This window comes from Pieris brassicae, chromosome 10, assembly GCF_905147105.1.
Source record: "Pieris brassicae chromosome 10, ilPieBrab1.1, whole genome shotgun sequence".
NCBI lineage: Eukaryota > Metazoa > Arthropoda > Insecta > Lepidoptera > Pieridae > Pieris > Pieris brassicae.
In genome coordinates, this window is record NC_059674.1 from 5,513,570 (window position 1) to 5,531,160 (window position 17,591).

General features: G+C 33.5%; 1 protein-coding gene across 7 annotated transcripts in view; it reads right to left on the minus strand.

Moving 5' to 3' along the window:
• Positions 1–17,591, minus strand: part of LOC123715650 (signal transducer and activator of transcription 5B) — a 28,943-nt gene that overhangs the window by 9,608 nt on the left and 1,744 nt on the right. For 4 of the 7 annotated variants that reach the window (XM_045670853.1, XM_045670856.1, XM_045670854.1 and 1 more), the window contains exons 2-20: positions 17,278–17,319; positions 16,973–17,030; positions 16,300–16,376; positions 12,955–13,104; positions 12,378–12,498; positions 11,802–11,922; positions 11,057–11,166; positions 10,446–10,552; positions 9,094–9,298; positions 8,365–8,447; positions 7,709–7,778; positions 6,629–6,783; positions 4,973–5,096; positions 4,054–4,182; positions 3,723–3,829; positions 2,732–2,905; positions 2,048–2,172; positions 1,091–1,243; positions 343–472 (exon numbers count right to left, since the gene is read on the minus strand). In XM_045670853.1, the coding sequence (XP_045526809.1) occupies positions 343–472; positions 1,091–1,243; positions 2,048–2,172; positions 2,732–2,905; positions 3,723–3,829; positions 4,054–4,182; positions 4,973–5,096; positions 6,629–6,783; positions 7,709–7,778; positions 8,365–8,447; positions 9,094–9,298; positions 10,446–10,552; positions 11,057–11,166; positions 11,802–11,922; positions 12,378–12,498; positions 12,955–13,104; positions 16,300–16,376; positions 16,973–17,023 (2,192 nt within the window). In that variant the 5' untranslated portion in view covers positions 17,024–17,030; positions 17,278–17,319. The remainder of the gene's footprint in view (positions 1–342; positions 473–1,090; positions 1,244–2,047; positions 2,173–2,731; positions 2,906–3,722; positions 3,830–4,053; positions 4,183–4,972; positions 5,097–6,628; positions 6,784–7,708; positions 7,779–8,364; positions 8,448–9,093; positions 9,299–10,445; positions 10,553–11,056; positions 11,167–11,801; positions 11,923–12,377; positions 12,499–12,954; positions 13,105–16,299; positions 16,377–16,972; positions 17,031–17,277; positions 17,320–17,591) is intronic. The other 3 variants (XM_045670855.1, XM_045670857.1, XM_045670859.1) reach the window with 1 other exon arrangement.

Here is a 17,591-nt window from a genome sequence, read left to right on the forward strand (position 1 = left end):
TACTATTTGAAAGAAAACAATTTTTTAACCGGATTAAAGCTATTTGTATTATTATAAACTTATAAATATTTTACATAATTTTAAATTTTCCGACGTTTCACGTGCTTTACAGCGTGCGTTGTCACGGTGACCGGTAATCCGATAAAAAAATTGTTTTCTTTCAATGTGTAAAAGCTAACCAAAGACAATACTATTTACGATCTCTAGTTTCCTTATGATAACGTCGAAATAAATCATTATATCAAATTAAAACCTTTTATTTTCAGCTAGCGAAATAATATTATTGGATTGATTTATGAATAGGTCCATAGCGAATAAAAATATTAGTTAAAAATATCGTACCTGTTGTGCACGGACGGCGTGTTGCGGTGCGAGTCTGGTGAATGCGCGTAGGCCGGAGAGGGGGACATGTAAGGGGGCAACGTCGTCACCAACACAGGCTTCACGTAGCCGTTCTTTAGGACGTCATTTTCTATAACATAAGGCACCACATATGACTCATCAATAATTTTATCAGTCTGTCAAAGGGAGCGTTTACGTAATTACGTCACGCAATTTTTGAAGATTCTTGACCCCCCCCCCCCCCCCCATGAAACGCGCCGTAACGTTTCTGTTTCCAATAGTAAAACGTTTCGTGACCAATTCCAGTGACTCTTAAACCTAAAAGTCACCATTATGTGGTGTAAAGTAACGCGTAATTAAATCCCCGCCCCGTTAACGCATCGTAACGTTTAACAAAATGAAAAAATGTCTTAGGCAAGCCGGTTTCTACACGATGTTCTCCTTCACCGTACGAGCGAATGTTAAATCTCAATAAAAAAAGTCCATTGGTGCACAGCCGGGTATCGAACCTACGACCTCAGGGGGTGAGAGTCGTACACTGAAGCCAACACTAGCTCTAGCTATATAGCAGGGGAAAAATTTAACTAGCAACAACAAAATAAAAATCATTAAAAAAACCTATATATTAGATAAGATCTGTCAAATCATAGATAAATAGACACAATATGCTCCACCGACCACGTCCAATATTTTATCATACCTCATGTAAAGCTGGAAAACGGCCTTTTTTATTCTAGTTCTAACTCACCAGGCTTAGTATAATACTTGGAGAAGACATCATTCTTGGCCACGTTGGGGTAAAGGAACTGCAGCTGGGACAGATCCAGGATTCGGTCGGCCAGGGACCGCAGCATCAGGTCACGGGATGTGAACGGCTGGAGGCTGAACACTTCGTTGCCATCTGGACGGAGAACTCTTTAATTACCGATTTGATTTCTACTAATCATTATATTAATATATTTTTGAGCAATAGTCATTTATGTATGTCGTTATAATTGTATATGTATACCTTTAGGGTTTAATATAAAAAATCGTATTGAAAGTAATGTGTTTAAAAGGTAGTATAATTATGTAGTAGTATAATGTAGTAAAATTACTTGTACATATTAAACACGTACACATATACGTAAGTCACGTGACACAAAACACACACAGTTTAGCCGAATCGACGATGACGTAGCATGCTTGTAAATAATGTCTTCGCTTGTCTAATCCTAACAATGTCTTTTATTTAATCGGGTTTTAATAGCTATAGTAATTTATTAAATCAGGTTGGGGGAAAAGTCTTTTCGCATTATAGTATGTATGAACTGGTAATAAAAAATTTTTGGCTATACTATTTGTATCTGGCTGATTTTGGTATCATTAAAAGTTTAAATTTAAAAGAAGATAATTCCAAATTCAAATTAGGAAATTGTGTGATTTTTATTTATTTTTCGTACTGGTAAGATAAGTGAATCTAATGAAGAACTTCGATACATTTTCAAATTTTGTTACAAAAAAGGTAAAAATGCAACGCAAGCCGCTTTTTCCCGAACCTATTATATTCTAGTTCTTTAGTCACTAATAAATAATCTGAAATCGTTTGCAAAATCTTGTTAAATAGCCCATTGAAAATTAAATTATATAAAATTTAACTATGACAGTTAGTTATTGGACACAGGCGGAATACATCCACAGTCATAAGACAGTTTAAAAATCTCACCTCCAACCCAGGCGATAGTGATTCCACCGAGTTCAGAATCCGAGAAGCGAAGAAGGAATGTCCCAGGAGGACATTTGGCTAACATTTCCTCTGCTTGCTTCTTTTGGATGAAACCCATTATCAAACTGAAAATGTTAATAAAATATACATTAATACCAATATAATGCGTTTTGTACTTGCCAATTAGAAAAGACAAATGATCACGAAACAGATACAGAAATCTGAGGCCCACAGCTAAAAGGTTTTGGCATTGGTTTTTAAATATGTATATAGGTATCAGCAGTGTTGGCCTAGTGGCTTCAGCGTGCGACTCTCATCACTGAGGTCGTAGGTTTGATCCCAGCTGTACCCCAATGGACTTTCTATGTGCGCATTTAACATTCGCTCGAACGGTGAAGGAAAACATCGTTAGGAAACCGGCTTGCCTTAGACCCAAAAAGTCGACGGCGTGCGTCGGGCACAGAAGGCCTACTTGCCTATTCGATTAACAAATGATTATGTTACAGATACAGAATTTTGAGGCCCAGACCTAAAAAGGTTGTAGCGCCATTGATTAATTAAATATTCGTTCGGCTCCTAATTCGATAAACAACGAGACAGAATTATAAGTAAAATTGTCTTTTTTAAATGTCTGATTAGATTTATTGACAGAATGAATGAACGAATTAGTGAATGAATACTCACCGATCACACCAGAGCGTCCTCAGATAGTCCCTCGTGACCTTGACGACCATGTAAAACCACTCCCAGAAGGTGAAATTCCGTTCCGGTAGGGCGTCTTTGCAGAACTGGGTCCAGCTGACTGTCATGGCGTTCAGCTCCATGGTGTTCATGGGGAGACTTGTCCTGGAGATTATACTAAACATATTGTATAGTCTGGTATTGATTTTGGTAAAACTTTTTTTTTGCAATATATTAATATGGTAAATACATCTAGTACATTTCTCTTTAAGCATAAAGGGGGAGGGGGGTTACTTATGTACCCGTTAGAAGTTATAGTTCTTTGGCGTAACAAGACAAAGAAGAAGATCTTTTCCAAATTTTATACGTATGAAAAAAAGCAACACTAACAATAGAAAAAGCTAAAATGTTGACTAGGTGCGTACGCGCATCCTAAAAATGTCCATTTTCCCTAACGCGCCAATAGAAGTATAACTTTAAAAATAGACCAAAAATTGTGATTGACCATGATTTTAGAGTAAAAAGGCAATAAAAATAAAAATCTAAACTAGTCATTTTTTTAAAATATATAACTATAACTTGTAATTTTGACTTTTAAAACTGCCATTTTAATAGGCATATTTGAATTAAATGATTTCACTTTAAACTAGTTTCAGGAGCTGTCAAACCATTTTCCATGTATAAGTCAGCGTGTATCAGACACAGAAGACACAGGCTTGCCTATAATGAAGGAAATTATGAAAACAATATTATTTAACCGCAATTAATTATTTATTAAATAGAAAACTATTGAAAGAAAACACTTTTTTACCAGATTGAACCTATCTATTATTATAAACTTATAATAATACATATAGCTGTAAAGCATGCGAAACGTCGGAAAAAAAATGTAAAATAATTATAAGTTTATAGTAATACATAGGTTCAATCCGGTAAAAAAGTGTTTTCTTTCAATGTGTAAAAGCTATTACTAAATAGAAAACTAGTTTCAAACCTAAAAATCTTCTCGGCCAGGAACCTCAGATTATCCTCGGACAGATCCCCACCAGTTGCTGAACAAAATTTGATGCGTAGAGTTTCAGCCAACTGACACCAAGTCACCTGAAAACGTGTTTATAGTCTTTAAGTTAAAGCAATAAAGGGAGTGGTTAAAAATGTCAAAACTAATGAAAGTGCCTGGAAGAGGTGTTGAACCTTGGATGAGATCATGCGTAGAAAACAATAATTTGATTTAGATTTTTTTTTTATATAAAGATATGATATGATGTACAAGATATAACGCCAAACTATTTTTTGATTTTGTTATCATTACAAGATATTATTACCTTATCGGGAACAGCGAAGGGGACCCTGCCTGGGGGGCTAAAAGCATTGTCCCATGTGACTGTGGCCCAGCCGTGGGGCTCCTGATTGCCGTGGACTATCACCACTACTGGAAGAGATAGTGTCCACACCTGAAAATAATCAGCTTTTTAAGTTGTACCAATTAGGCGTTTTCGGGAGGAAAGTAGATACAATGAGGACATCTTCTCGTCTTAGATGAATCTCCACCTTGTGTGACCTTACCTTGCTTTAAGTAATAAATATATCAAAAAAATGTGTGCGTGTTAGACTAATACACACGTAAGAAGTGAAACTTCTTTGTCCTTATTTTTAGAAAAATTATCTACTATGCAACTTTACAGAAATTGGTTAAATAAAGTTAAATTAGATAAAGTTTAACAAAAGGCTTTTATTATTATAGACATGAATACAAATAATACAATTATTTCATTTTACCTTATTACTACTAAAGATTATTACAGAATTGCATTAATGGTAATAGAATTATTACTATCATTGTTATCGTTATTATATATTTTTGAATCTCTTAACATGGCGCGTAACGGAGAAATGTGACGCGTAATCGATTTTCTTTTAAATTTATTAGTCGTAAATTTTTCGGAACGCCGATAAAGAAGTTTCACTTCAATAATTTCTTATTAGTATATTTGTTTGATAGTAATTTTTTGTAATCATATTTTCGTTACATTTTCCTCTCTGTTTTGATAATATTCTGCGTTATTAGTAATCTTTATGAATAATAATATTACATTTATTGTTTTATTAACAAATTATACATTTTTAACGTGGACATGGTGTATATAACGCGAATATAACATACAAAAAGGAACACCACAGAAGCGATCTCAAATCCATGGACGGACAGACTACTAAAACACACATATCTAATAAAATATTAACCTGGAAGACAAGTTCCCCTCCCCCGACGTTGAACTCAGACTGAAATAGAAGAGTAAGCTTCTCATCCATCACACTCTCTGTTCCCTTCTTCTCCGCTCGCTTAATTTTGCGTAACTGCATGTTCCTGAAAGATTGAAGATTATTTTTTTTGTTATACAACTGACACGAGACAATATATTCAGAAACGAAACTTAATCTTTCATCTCGTTTCTGAATCTTTATATAAAATCTAATGAAATATTTGTAATACTTTTTTTATGACGAGAGAAAGATAATAATATGTATTGCCAAAATACTGAACATAAATGCATGGCTACTGTTATATAACTGGTTCCCATGACAAAATCCTTCTATGAATCTTACCCTTATGACATTACTAATTTATTTATTTCCATATAATTATTCTTTACCATTATTACTAGGGATCCGATACTGATATATCGGTGATATTTTATATACCTCGATACTTTTCAAATTAAAAAAAATGTAAGCGCGCTTCTTGTTTAATCTAGTTCGTTCTACGAAAGACTAGGCGGTATGATCGAAAGACTATGGGCGACAAAAAAAAATAGTTCGTTGCAAATGAGGCACGGACTATCTATGCCCGGGAAAACCCCGCGTTTTATTCAGTTTGTTGTCTCTCTCACCCGCGTATTCCATTTCGCGCGTAGTATGTTTTCGATACCAAATATATAATAAAAATCATAACCTTTAAACAAACTTGATATATTTTATTTTATTTTAAGCGTTGGTATCGGTATCAAGGATATTTCCTTGATACCGATTGAATTGAATCCTATTATATTAAAAAGGCGTATCGATGCATCCCGATAATAATTACTGACACAATTGAAATGATCTTATAAATATGGGACTTGATCGCAGATAATTTTCATTTCATACAAAATCTTGTGACACAAAGTAGTTGTTAGTAAGTAAGTCGGTTTCCTCAAGTTGTAACTTCACCGAATGAGCGTGTTAAATGCGGACATAGAAAGTCCATTGGTGCACAGTCTATCAAACAGATGAGAGTCACACACTGAGGCCATAAGCCACGGCCTCAATATTATATTTAACATTATCTACTCTGATGATAGCAACTCTTGTGAATTCCACCAGAGTACAAACAAAAAGGTATTTGCCTAAGTCGTAATTAATCTTAATATATATAAATCTCCTGTTACGTTGTTGGTCCGCGATGGACTCCTAAACTACTTAACAGATTTTAAATTAAAATGGCACACCGTGAGCAGTCTGGTCCAACTTAAGAGATAGAGAGAAAGCTTAGATCTTTATCTATCTTGAGATCTTGATCTAACAGATGTCGATACTTTTCGACTGGATTGAGTGAGTAATCAATAGATGGCACTGCTATGGTAAACCGACAAACGTGTCATATAAGTTACAATTCAATATTCAATACGTGTTGTTTAGGCTAAAGTATAAATTGAATTTATTTTGTAGTAAACGAAATACCGTGAAATTCAATTATTTCTACTTTTTAATTTTTGGTGTTAGCATAACCAACCACGTGTTACTTAGACCGAAGTGTAAATCAAATTCAAATTATAGTGACGATAATACAGTGAAATTATTCTTTCGTGTCACGGTATTAAGGCTAACTAAAACCACATTAAAGAGAAACCTTGTGTATACCTGAAACTGACGCTAAGCTGCCGGCTGGTAGGCTGGTACTCCATACACCCGCTGTTATTGAGGATGTCTCCACACTCCACGGGCTGCTTCCCGCGTCCACTTTGGGAATCACTCTTCAATAACAATTGAGCTTGTTGCTCGGATATTATCACCACCTGCAGAGGATTTCATGTATTACATAACACAAGTAGCTTGAATTTAATGTGGTTAAAGGGGGGGGGGATCTTTTGTGACAATTTCTTGTTAACACCAAGCAGATATTGCGACTGGAGTTGGTCTCCAGAGACCGCTTTATCTTTTGTATTCAATTACACATGGTCAGCAAATGAAGAGCTTTAACTTTCGTTTATAGATATTGGTTAAGTAAGCGTGTACGTTTCGGGAGTTAAAATAATGGTTCAAAACAAAATGCTACTCAGAATATGTAACTGTATGGACGTCCAGATATAACGACAAAATTGGTGGTGTATTCATCGTCGTACTTAATTATTTAAGAGAATTAATTAAAAACTGTTATATGGGGATATGGGTTCGTTTACGAGTTCATTTAACATTATGTTTATATTTCTATAAACATAATGTAAAATTAACATTATATATGCCTTTTTATCACAGAGTAAACTCAATTTAAAAGACAAAAGAAGTACTTTAAAAGATTTTGTCGAATAGTTAAGAACAAAACTAATATTACATGAACATAAATTGTTTTATAAATAAAATCCAAAAAATATGAAGTTCTAGATCTAGATTTACAGAATCTAAGATACCTGAAACTTGAACTAGATTTCACCAGATACCACACAGAATTCTAGGTATTCGTCACATTTAGAATTTTTCTACTTGGTATTAGAAATATGTAAAGATTCAGTTTATGTAAAATTAATAGAAATTAATCGTAAAATATATTTCTAAGCTCAAAAGTCAATCCTATATTTCTTTTTTTTTCTTTAATAAAAAGGCAGATTTTTATGGATTTTCTTTTTCTGTAATCGTGACCACAACAGTTTAAGTATAGAAATGTAAAGTTGTTTTTAATAATTAAACAAAACTTATTGACTAATAAGAGAATACATTACTCACGGTAACTCGTGGCGGAGTCATGTGTACATTGAGTTGACCGCCCACCAACAGGCGAACGGTTGCCGTAAAACTGTAACCAACAATCAAAATGTCAATCAATAAGTCTCAAAACGATTTAATGCTGTACGGACATATTTCAGTGTCTGCCTTAGCGTTCGAGGCGAGTGCGAGCGGAAGCGTTCAAATATCACGTCACGCAATTTTTGGAGATTTTTCTGTTTCTAATTCCTGTTTTACAAGAGGACCCCCCCCCCCCAAATTCGTTACGTAATACTTGAACGCTCCCTAAGTGATTTTTGGGCCTTAACCCAAAACATTATTTGTTTAATAAACTTAACACCCTTTATTTGTGAAGCGTCTGCTCCTGGATGATGGTAAGCCCTATACGGACCTTTACTTATCTGTCTAGCGAGTAGGGGATCGAGGTCCCCCCCTGTTACGCTTTCTGGAGATCTGCGTGTCCCAAAAATCAGGATTTATTGGTAGCATGGCGTCGTCATACGGATTTGTACCTGTACCTGTTCACATCTTAGTTATAATTTACGTGTCTATTAAAAAGTCGCAGAGTTCTTCTCGTTCCACGCCCTTGATTAAGATAATAAATGTATATGTATATAGTCACGTTTTTTTCAATATATTTAAAAAGCTTCACTCACCGTGTATTAGTTTTCATAACTTGTGGTGGTTGTTTCTCAATTACGAACGTGGAAGTCACCAGCGTAGATAACAAACTTGTCACCTGAAAATATATAATTTAATTTGACTAGAAGTTATTATGAAATATAATATTGAGCAGGGAACAGTGTCTTTAACATTCCCTCGAAAGGTGAAGGAATACATCGTGAGGAAACCGGCTTGACTTAGACCTAAAATGTAGACGGCGTGCGTCAGGCACAGAAGGCTGATCCTGACCTATTAGATTAACAAATGATCAAGAAACAGATACGGAAATCTGAGGCCCGGACCTAAAAAGGTTTTAGCGCCATTATCGTTCTTTTTATAGAGCAGTTGATCCTGTTTCAGCCTGTTACTCATCTCTGAGGTCGTAGGAACTTGAGCACCAATGGAGAAAGTACATATAACCCTAGTACCAGCAATGAAGAAAAAAATCGTAAGGACACCTTAGACACTTAAAGTCGACGAGTGTCAAACACACTGGTATTTATATAAAAGGGTCGGTTTTAGAATTAATTAACCTTAAAACGGTTACCGTTTAAATCAAGATGAATTATTCGTTTAAACTAATAAATTTTAACCTCAATCAATAAACTACGATGGGAAAAACATTTAACAAAAACATTTCTATTTTAGTTTTATACATTTCACCGGTATCGTTCTGCGGTTGATATAGCAACATTCCGGTCGCCATGGCAACCGACTATTACCTGTTTACTCATCTCGTCGAGCATTTCCACCAAATGCGGCTGCCGCAGCTCGACGATCGTCTTGCTATTGATTCTTGCAACGTTATTCACTTGCTGTCTAGTACTCCATATTAAGTCGGCAAGGAGTTCGCACCATTCTTGTATCGTGTTGAGGTTAGATTGCATTGGAACGCCATTTCCGCTTAACTGTTGCTCACGTTTCCATCTGAAAACCATAGAATTTAAATATTCAATAATGTATGGGATTTTTATACTTTTTATGCTTTTAAAACCGATAATGTTGCTCAGGTATAGAATGCATTTCTGAAAGAATATTCAAATTGATCCAGTAGTTTTTGAGTTTGATACAAATATATAAATCATTCTTCCATGTATTAGTATTGATTGTCTGGTATTCCATAGACAACGTACGTCGAAACAAATTTTGCCTATTAATGGAGTTATAAATAAAAATATATAAAATACCAAACGCCCGGTGACGTCAATAAATCTGGTATCATTATTTAGCCATAGCTATGGGATAGTAATACCATAAACAACACACACGTGAGGTAAAGCTAGCATGCAACAGCACCGTTTTTGCCATGATAAAAATCAAAATTAATTTATTTCGTTGAATCACGTGGTCACTATGTATTGTCAACTCTACCGCCTATTCTAAATCGCGATCAGCACACAGGGAGAAACGCAAGAACCTCATGCTGGGTTTTTTTATTTTTGTTTTTAATTTCTTACATTTTTAAGTATACTAATGCTTCAGATTTTAAAAAAAAATTGTGCGTGTATTAATAGCGCTCTCTATATATTACTAAAGTGCAATAAGCTTTTGGCAAATTGTCGAGTTTGGGGTTAATTTTAGTGACAGTGAAATTAAAAAACGTATATAAAAATGTGTGCGTGTACTAGGGAACACACGTAAGAAGTGAAACTTCTTTATGACCTTATATTTCGAAAAATCTATTACCTTGGCAACTTTACAGATATTGGTTACATAAAGTTAAAAAAAGGCTTTTATTATCATAGACATGAATACAAATAATACAATTATTTCATTTCACCTTATTACTACTAAGATTATTACAGAATTTCATTAATTGTAATAGAATTATTACTATCATTGTTATCATTATATGTTGTTGTTATAAATGGCTTCGAATCTCTTCGAATCAACCGTGGTAGGGAAAAGTAAAAGATGGCGCGTAACGGAAAACTGTGACGATCATTTAAATTAAAAGTTTCACTTCAATAACTTAAAACTCATGACTGGATAAAGAATCTATTAATGCCTTAAAATTAAATATACTCCAAATAATATCCAAGTCTCAATTTTGTACAAATAAAAAGGAACTTACTTAATAAGCTCTTCATCGAGAACTTGGCTCTGGAGTTGTCTCAAATTAGCGATGTTTTCCTTCATATGGTCAACCAGCTCCATTTGCGACTGGTTGATCTGTGCGACCTGGAATCCAAAAAACATTCATAGTTATTATAAAAATTCTGTTTTCATAAATTCAGACCAAAACTTTTATTTGTAACTTTTTAGAACATCAACCAAACTTATATCTAGTCAACAAGAGCTGTCAAATCATTTTTGTCTGATAGCGCACAAGACGAGGCTTGATATACGATATAGAATATACTTAGGTTATATAGGATTTGAATATAGGGTAAGATTTGGAGACGGGTCAAATGTAATAACGTCTCAAACGCCTTGTTAAGGTTCGAAAGTCATAAGTTGGAAGCCAAAATCAAAACTCGTGGTAGTGTTAATCAGAAACGAAATAGAAATTTATTTTTGACATACTACTATATGACCCCGGTATGTCAAATATAAATAAATTTATAATAAGTTTGGATTCAGAGTCAAAACATAATCCTATACGTTTTGACAATTTACATTTCGAGTAAAACATGAGTAATACGTGCAAAGTCTAGACTTCTCTCATATAGAACAATTTCTCACCAGAGCATTAAGTTTTCGTTCCATTTCCTCAATCTGCACACGAAGGCAGGCTTCTAGCTCTCGGCGTTCGTTCGTCATAGGACCCGATTGTTGCAAGTAATTTATATGTCCTGGAACAAAATATTACATTATCATTCGGAACTTTTTTATAAAGAACTATTTAACTATACCAAGTACTTAGAATAACTAACTTCCTTTAGGGATATTAACTTACGACGTTATCAATATAATTCAGTTCGTAAAAAAATTACCGACACAAAAGGTACACATACGTGGCCCGAGTGTTGATCCCTGCGAAACAATGTTTGTAAGGACAAAAGCTCCTTTAACCATTATGATTATATGTACTGGATTCTTTGTAACTACTTGTAGAAGACTGAATTTTTATATAATTTGCAGAAAAAATTCTTATGACGTAAATAAAGTATTTAAGCACTGGCACAAGCAAGTTTGTGAAAATGATTTTTCACACATTTAGTTTTACAAATAGAAGAACATATTATGCATAGCTATTTTTTAAAATATACTTTCTGTAGCTGGCTTTTGTCTTGTGTCCATTGTTTCAAACTCAAAATAACTTTATTCATATAGGTAAACAAGTACACTTTTGAACGTCAGGAAAGAAGACCTGGCAAGAAACTTTCCGCCACTCTTTAGACTCAATAGTCTAGCGTAGGGTCCAAACGCACGACCCTAGCATTTATTTATATATTTAATTACTTAATCTACAGCAGCACGGCATTACCTTTATTCTTGAGACACTCGTGGTACTGGAGCGAGAATGATTCAATGTTGGCTTGCAAGCTCCGTATTTCCTCACTTGCCATATTCACTTTCTGACGGACATTTTGTAAGCCCGTAATCAGCTGAAATATAATTATGAATTAATAAACCAGGACTTTTAATAATACATTAAATTAATAAAGGTGCTGAAGAGTTTGAAAAAGTTGTCATCCCTAAAAAAATATTTTAGGGGCTGTTCAAGTATTATGTCAGCAGATTTACTGCAATTTATCCCCCCCCCCCCCACCTCTTGTCAGCAAAGCTCTCAAAAATAAACGTATTAATTTAACATTATATTTTCAAGCATAGACTAGGGTAACATGTGTAAAAATGTAAATAATTACTTTTATAATCACCAAATAAGAAAATCAAAGAGGGATTTGTCACCAAATAAGAAAATCAAAGAGGGATTTGTCACCAAATAAGAAAATCAAAGAGGGATTTGTCACCAAAACATGACCTAAGGTCTTGTGTGTCCTGTCAACTACTTCCACCATACAATTAAGCGCTATTTGATCAGCAAAATCTGAATATTTACCTCACTATATTTCCTTTCAGTCTGCGGCTGAGCAGCATACGGGCCCATCGCGGCCTGTATCACCTCCACTTCCATTGCGAGACAACGGCGCATGTACGTGTACAGCTCGTGAGGGGCATGCCTGGAGTATTAAAAAAAACATATTAATACATTTATTCATTACACAATGTTAATAATGGCAACATGTTATCGTTAACAAGAGATGTCTTCTAGAAGAACATTGTGTATAATAAAAAAAAATTCAATCAAATTACTTCTTTTGAAGTTAATTGTTACATAATGCACAACCAACCAAGGGGTCAAGATACTACAGTACAGTTTGTCTTTTCAAACCCCATGTGATCAATTTGTCTCGACCAGTTTTTTATACATAGAAACCAAAATAAGAAATTCTTGTTTCAATTCGATAAATAACTTACAAAATATTGAACTAAAATCCCAAGTGATGACTTCGATAAAACTTAATAAAAAATTAAACTTATATATAAAGACTTCTTGTATTTCAGATAATGCTACCCATTAAAAGAAAATATTTAAGAAAAAAGTATTTATTAGAAAATATATAATATTATCTTACCCATACTGCATTCTGAAGATCTTAGCCGCTTCAAGCAACTTCATCTTGGTAACAAACATCTCAGGAGACAACATCAGCTCAGCATTGGTGTGAATCTCTTGAACTAGCTCCTCAACAAAGAACCTTTGCTGCTCCTCTGGTTCCGGGGTCCTAAAGAAATTAAAATTTGTTACATCCAAGGATGCATTCATCATGGGTCTGTTTCATGCCATATAATTGTATGTATCAACTTTTAATGCCAATGGAAATATTTGTTTTTTTATTGGCAATTAAACTTAAGACAAATTCATATAGATAGAAGTATTTATATGATAAACTATTACTTGGTAACCTTTGTCAAGTTTATTACTTACTTCAAAAAAAGTAAGTGATCTATAAATACATCTTAAAAAGCTTAATAGATTTTAATTATTAAATACACTTAAGAAATAAGCTAAATGCCTTAAATAGTCTCAATAGCATATAAATAAAATAAATTAATAATTTTATTTTACTCAAAAACATAAGTTTTGGTACTAACATTCTAAATGTTGTAAACATACAATAGGCAACAAAACGTTGAGATACAGTATTCATTTTGGTATCCCTTATACATAATATACTACTATGAGCACTGTTTAGACTAGGCCTAAGAAATTGGTTAAGTTGTTTGTCATTAGATGTTTAATCATTTTATTGTTTATTAAACTAAATGAAGGTAGAATCTTTTTTAGTTGTTGCACATGTGAACTTCGATAAAGATTTTAAGTCTTGTGGATGAGAAACTTGAAACAAGATATGAATTTAGTATCATTATTTAGGTAAGTATTCATAAGATGTGTCAATGTCATCCCAAATTTTGAAACTGGTGTATTGTAGATTAGATTCTAAGCTTTTGAGAAAAACCTTTTATTACATATTCTGGATACAAAAGTTTTATTTGCACTGTACTCAGCCCTGCGCAGATTTATTTTTTCAAATGTGAAAGTGCTTCTAATTAAGTTGTGATAACTTGGAAATTTAAGATTACATATCACTTCAATATTAGTAAATTTATTTTTTCTATATGACAGTATGTAGTCTATCTGGGTCTTAGTCTTTTTGGGGGAAAGCCATGTCCATTTTTTTTTAATATCTTTTTTAAAAATACTATTAATAAAGGTAAAGTTATTTTGTTGGGCAAAGTAGTTATGAAAAATTAAAACAAATAATTTTAAAAAGCCTCAATTCAGCAAAAATCATAAAAACTCAACGACGACGTATTATCTCAGATAAAACAAGTAATATTTTAAAAAGAAGGAGTGAATTGCAACATAAAAAACCTTTGTTACGAGGTAAAAAGGAAGAGCTTAGCCTTCTTTATAAATCTGTACACAAAAATATAAAAAGGGAATATGAGGCACATAAACTAAAGACACTGGAAAATCAATTACATAAAAAAGGTAGCGTTAAGAAAGGCATTAAGGAACTGAATACTTTTGAAACCTGGATACCAAGCCTGAAAGGAAACCAAATTGACAAAAAAGAGTATTCTAGAAACAAGATAATTGAGATTGCTACAAAGTACTTCCAAAAACTATATGAGGAAAGAAATACAAGTGCACCTTATGAACATTTTCACAGTTTACCTACTTCACCAGAAATAGTTAAAAAAATGTGAAACCCTACCCTTGAAATCCTAAGAAAGATAGACAAGCTAAAAAAAGAAAAGACTTGTGGTCGGGATGGAATACCCAACGAAGCCATAATCCAAGGAATTTTTTTAGTAACACCAATTATAACATCACTCTTTAAAAAAATACTTGAGGTAAAAGCTATACCTAATGCATGGGCAGAGTCAGATATAATCCTTTTATATAAAAAAGGTGATCCTACAGACATCGGTAACTATAGACCGATAAGCTTACAACCGAATCTCTACAAATTATTTGCTTCATGCATAGAGAGCAGAATCTCCACAAATATACAGGATTTTCAGCCCACAGAACAAGCTGGTTTCAGACGAGGATTTTCAACAATTGATCATATTTATGTTGTGGATCAAATTATTGAGAAGTATAAAGAAAAAAAGAGACCACTATATCTGGCATTTATAGATTACGCAAAAGCTTTAGATTCCATATCACACAGCAGTATGTGGAATGCCCTCCACGAATGTAAGGTACCATCAGGGGTGATTCAACTAGTTAAGGATATATACTCAAAAAGTGTAAGCCGAGTCAAACTAGAAAAAAGGGGACCTAAAATAGCCATTAAAAGAGGGGTTTAGACAAGGTGACCCACTTTCTCCTACCATATTTATAACAGTACTTCAAAGCATAATGCAAAAGCTTAATTGGACACAAAAAGGTATAATTATTGACGGTAATTTCTTAAACAACTTAAGATTTGCTGATGACATCGTTTTATTCTCAGAAACATCACTACAAATAGAGGAAATGATAAACGAACTATGTTCTGTTAGTCGAGCAATAGGATTAGAATTAAACAAAAATAATGACAAATCACCTACGAGATCCGGTCAAAAAAAATGGATACCCCTTAGAATACGTGCAGAAATATATCTACTTGGGTAAGGAAATATCTTTTAAAAATTCACGGCATCATGATGAAGTTGATAGGAGAACTAGGATGTCATGGAACAAATTCTGGGGATACAAAGAGGTACTGAAGGCAGAGATACCAATATACTTAAAAAAGAAAGTCTTAGACACGTGTATATTGCCATGTATTTCTTACGGTAGCCAATCATGGATATTTACTCGAACACAAATAGAAAAATAACAACTTGTCAACGAGCAATGAAACGCAGTGTACTAAATAAATTTAAAACTGAAGGACAAGATCAAAAGTACACAAATTAGAAACAAAACGAAGGTTATTGATGTACTATCCCATTGCAAAAAACTTAAGTGGAAATGGGCGGGTTATACCGCTCAAATGAACAATGACAGATGGACAAAGAGGATAATAGAGTGGAAAGGGCCACAAGGAAAAAGAAAGCGTGGTCGCCCTCTTGCACGGTGGGCTGACGAGCTCAAGAAAGTTGGTGGAGAGGATTGGCAGAAAAATGTTGAATAACGGGTCGACTGTAGGGTACCTGAATGGGTTAAATTTTATGACCAAGTAAGGGTATGCTGTCCTCTTTCTAGTTTTATAAGATGTGTCTTTTGGGAACCCCCTACGAAGAGATACAATAAGTCATAATAGATTCATTGGATGAGTTTCTGAGAGAAGTTATTTTCAGTAAAACAAAGAATCTCTAAGCAAATTGTTTTATGTTATAATCATGCTGCCATTTAACTCCTAAATAACAATAAAAAATTGAGATATTTTAACATTGCTTAGCATTTACTATAGACTTACCAAATGCGACTTTCTATCCATGTTGCCAGACAATGGCGAACTTCAATAGGAAAATGATCTCCATAGATGGCTCGGACCTAAAAATTATATTTAACAGTGGTGTACACAATTCTAATATAGACTAAAATCTTATAAAATTTAAACAATAAACTAAAGTGTCTGATTTCTATAAAAAGTTAGTGTGTAAAGACATTACTAAAAAGATTAAACATTGGAAGTCCTAAATAATGATTTGCATAGCTAAATAATTATGTTACTTGTCAATATTAGAAGAGAACATCTAATAAGGAACAATATAACTGAAGGTTAACAAACAAGCACTTGAATTGACTTGAGTGTTAATTTTTCCGTATTCCCTAATTTATATATTGGCCTAACTCGCCCACTTAAGAAATTACTAAATAAAAGAGAGAATATGTGATCCAACAAATTTGAAACCTAAAATTATGACTGCAACAAAATATGATCCAAGACAATATTATACAACATTAATATTCACAACATTTGTGTTCTTGATCGTCATAAATAAATCAGTTGTATCCTAATATAACCCTCCTAAATATTCAAGGTATGTATATCTTGATGATATAGGAAATAGCAAGTTATTTTAACGTTATCTAATTTTTATTAATCCCAACAAAAATGTCAAACTTGTAGATTTATAAAAAGGTACCTTTTGAAGGCTCTCTGGAGGCAGCTGTTGAGCTCTCGCCCACAGTGACATCTTGGCTCTGTAAAAAAAGTACTTTTGTTATTATATTCGTAATTACATTCGTACTTACCTAAATATTTAATAATTTTACTACAAAGACTCTTTGAAGGTAGTAATAAATTATTAGTGTTCTAACTGTTTTTTCGTAATAAGTCAATAATCTGGCTACCAAATTGAAATATTCTCATAATATTAATTTCAAGGACGATAGTTTGAATAAATCAAATCTGTTCCACATACACTGAATTATCATTTACAGTACTTACATATTTGTCCACTGATGCCCAGTTCTGGATTACTAGCACTTTCTGAAACAATGCAGGACTACTTGATTACATAAATTGAAATATTTTCATGCCTGGACCAATGAATAATATGAATAATGAAAGTCGAGTGTTGAATTAAAGCATATAAAAAAATGATGTGTGGGTACTTTTTGATTACTGATGGGTTGTTATGAGAATGTCAAAGTGACACAATGAAACTAGTATATTTTTGTTATATAGCAATAAATAAGTAAGAATAACTATGAACTCAAGTGTCATAAACCTAACACTCTGTGATTTTCAAACAATGAACT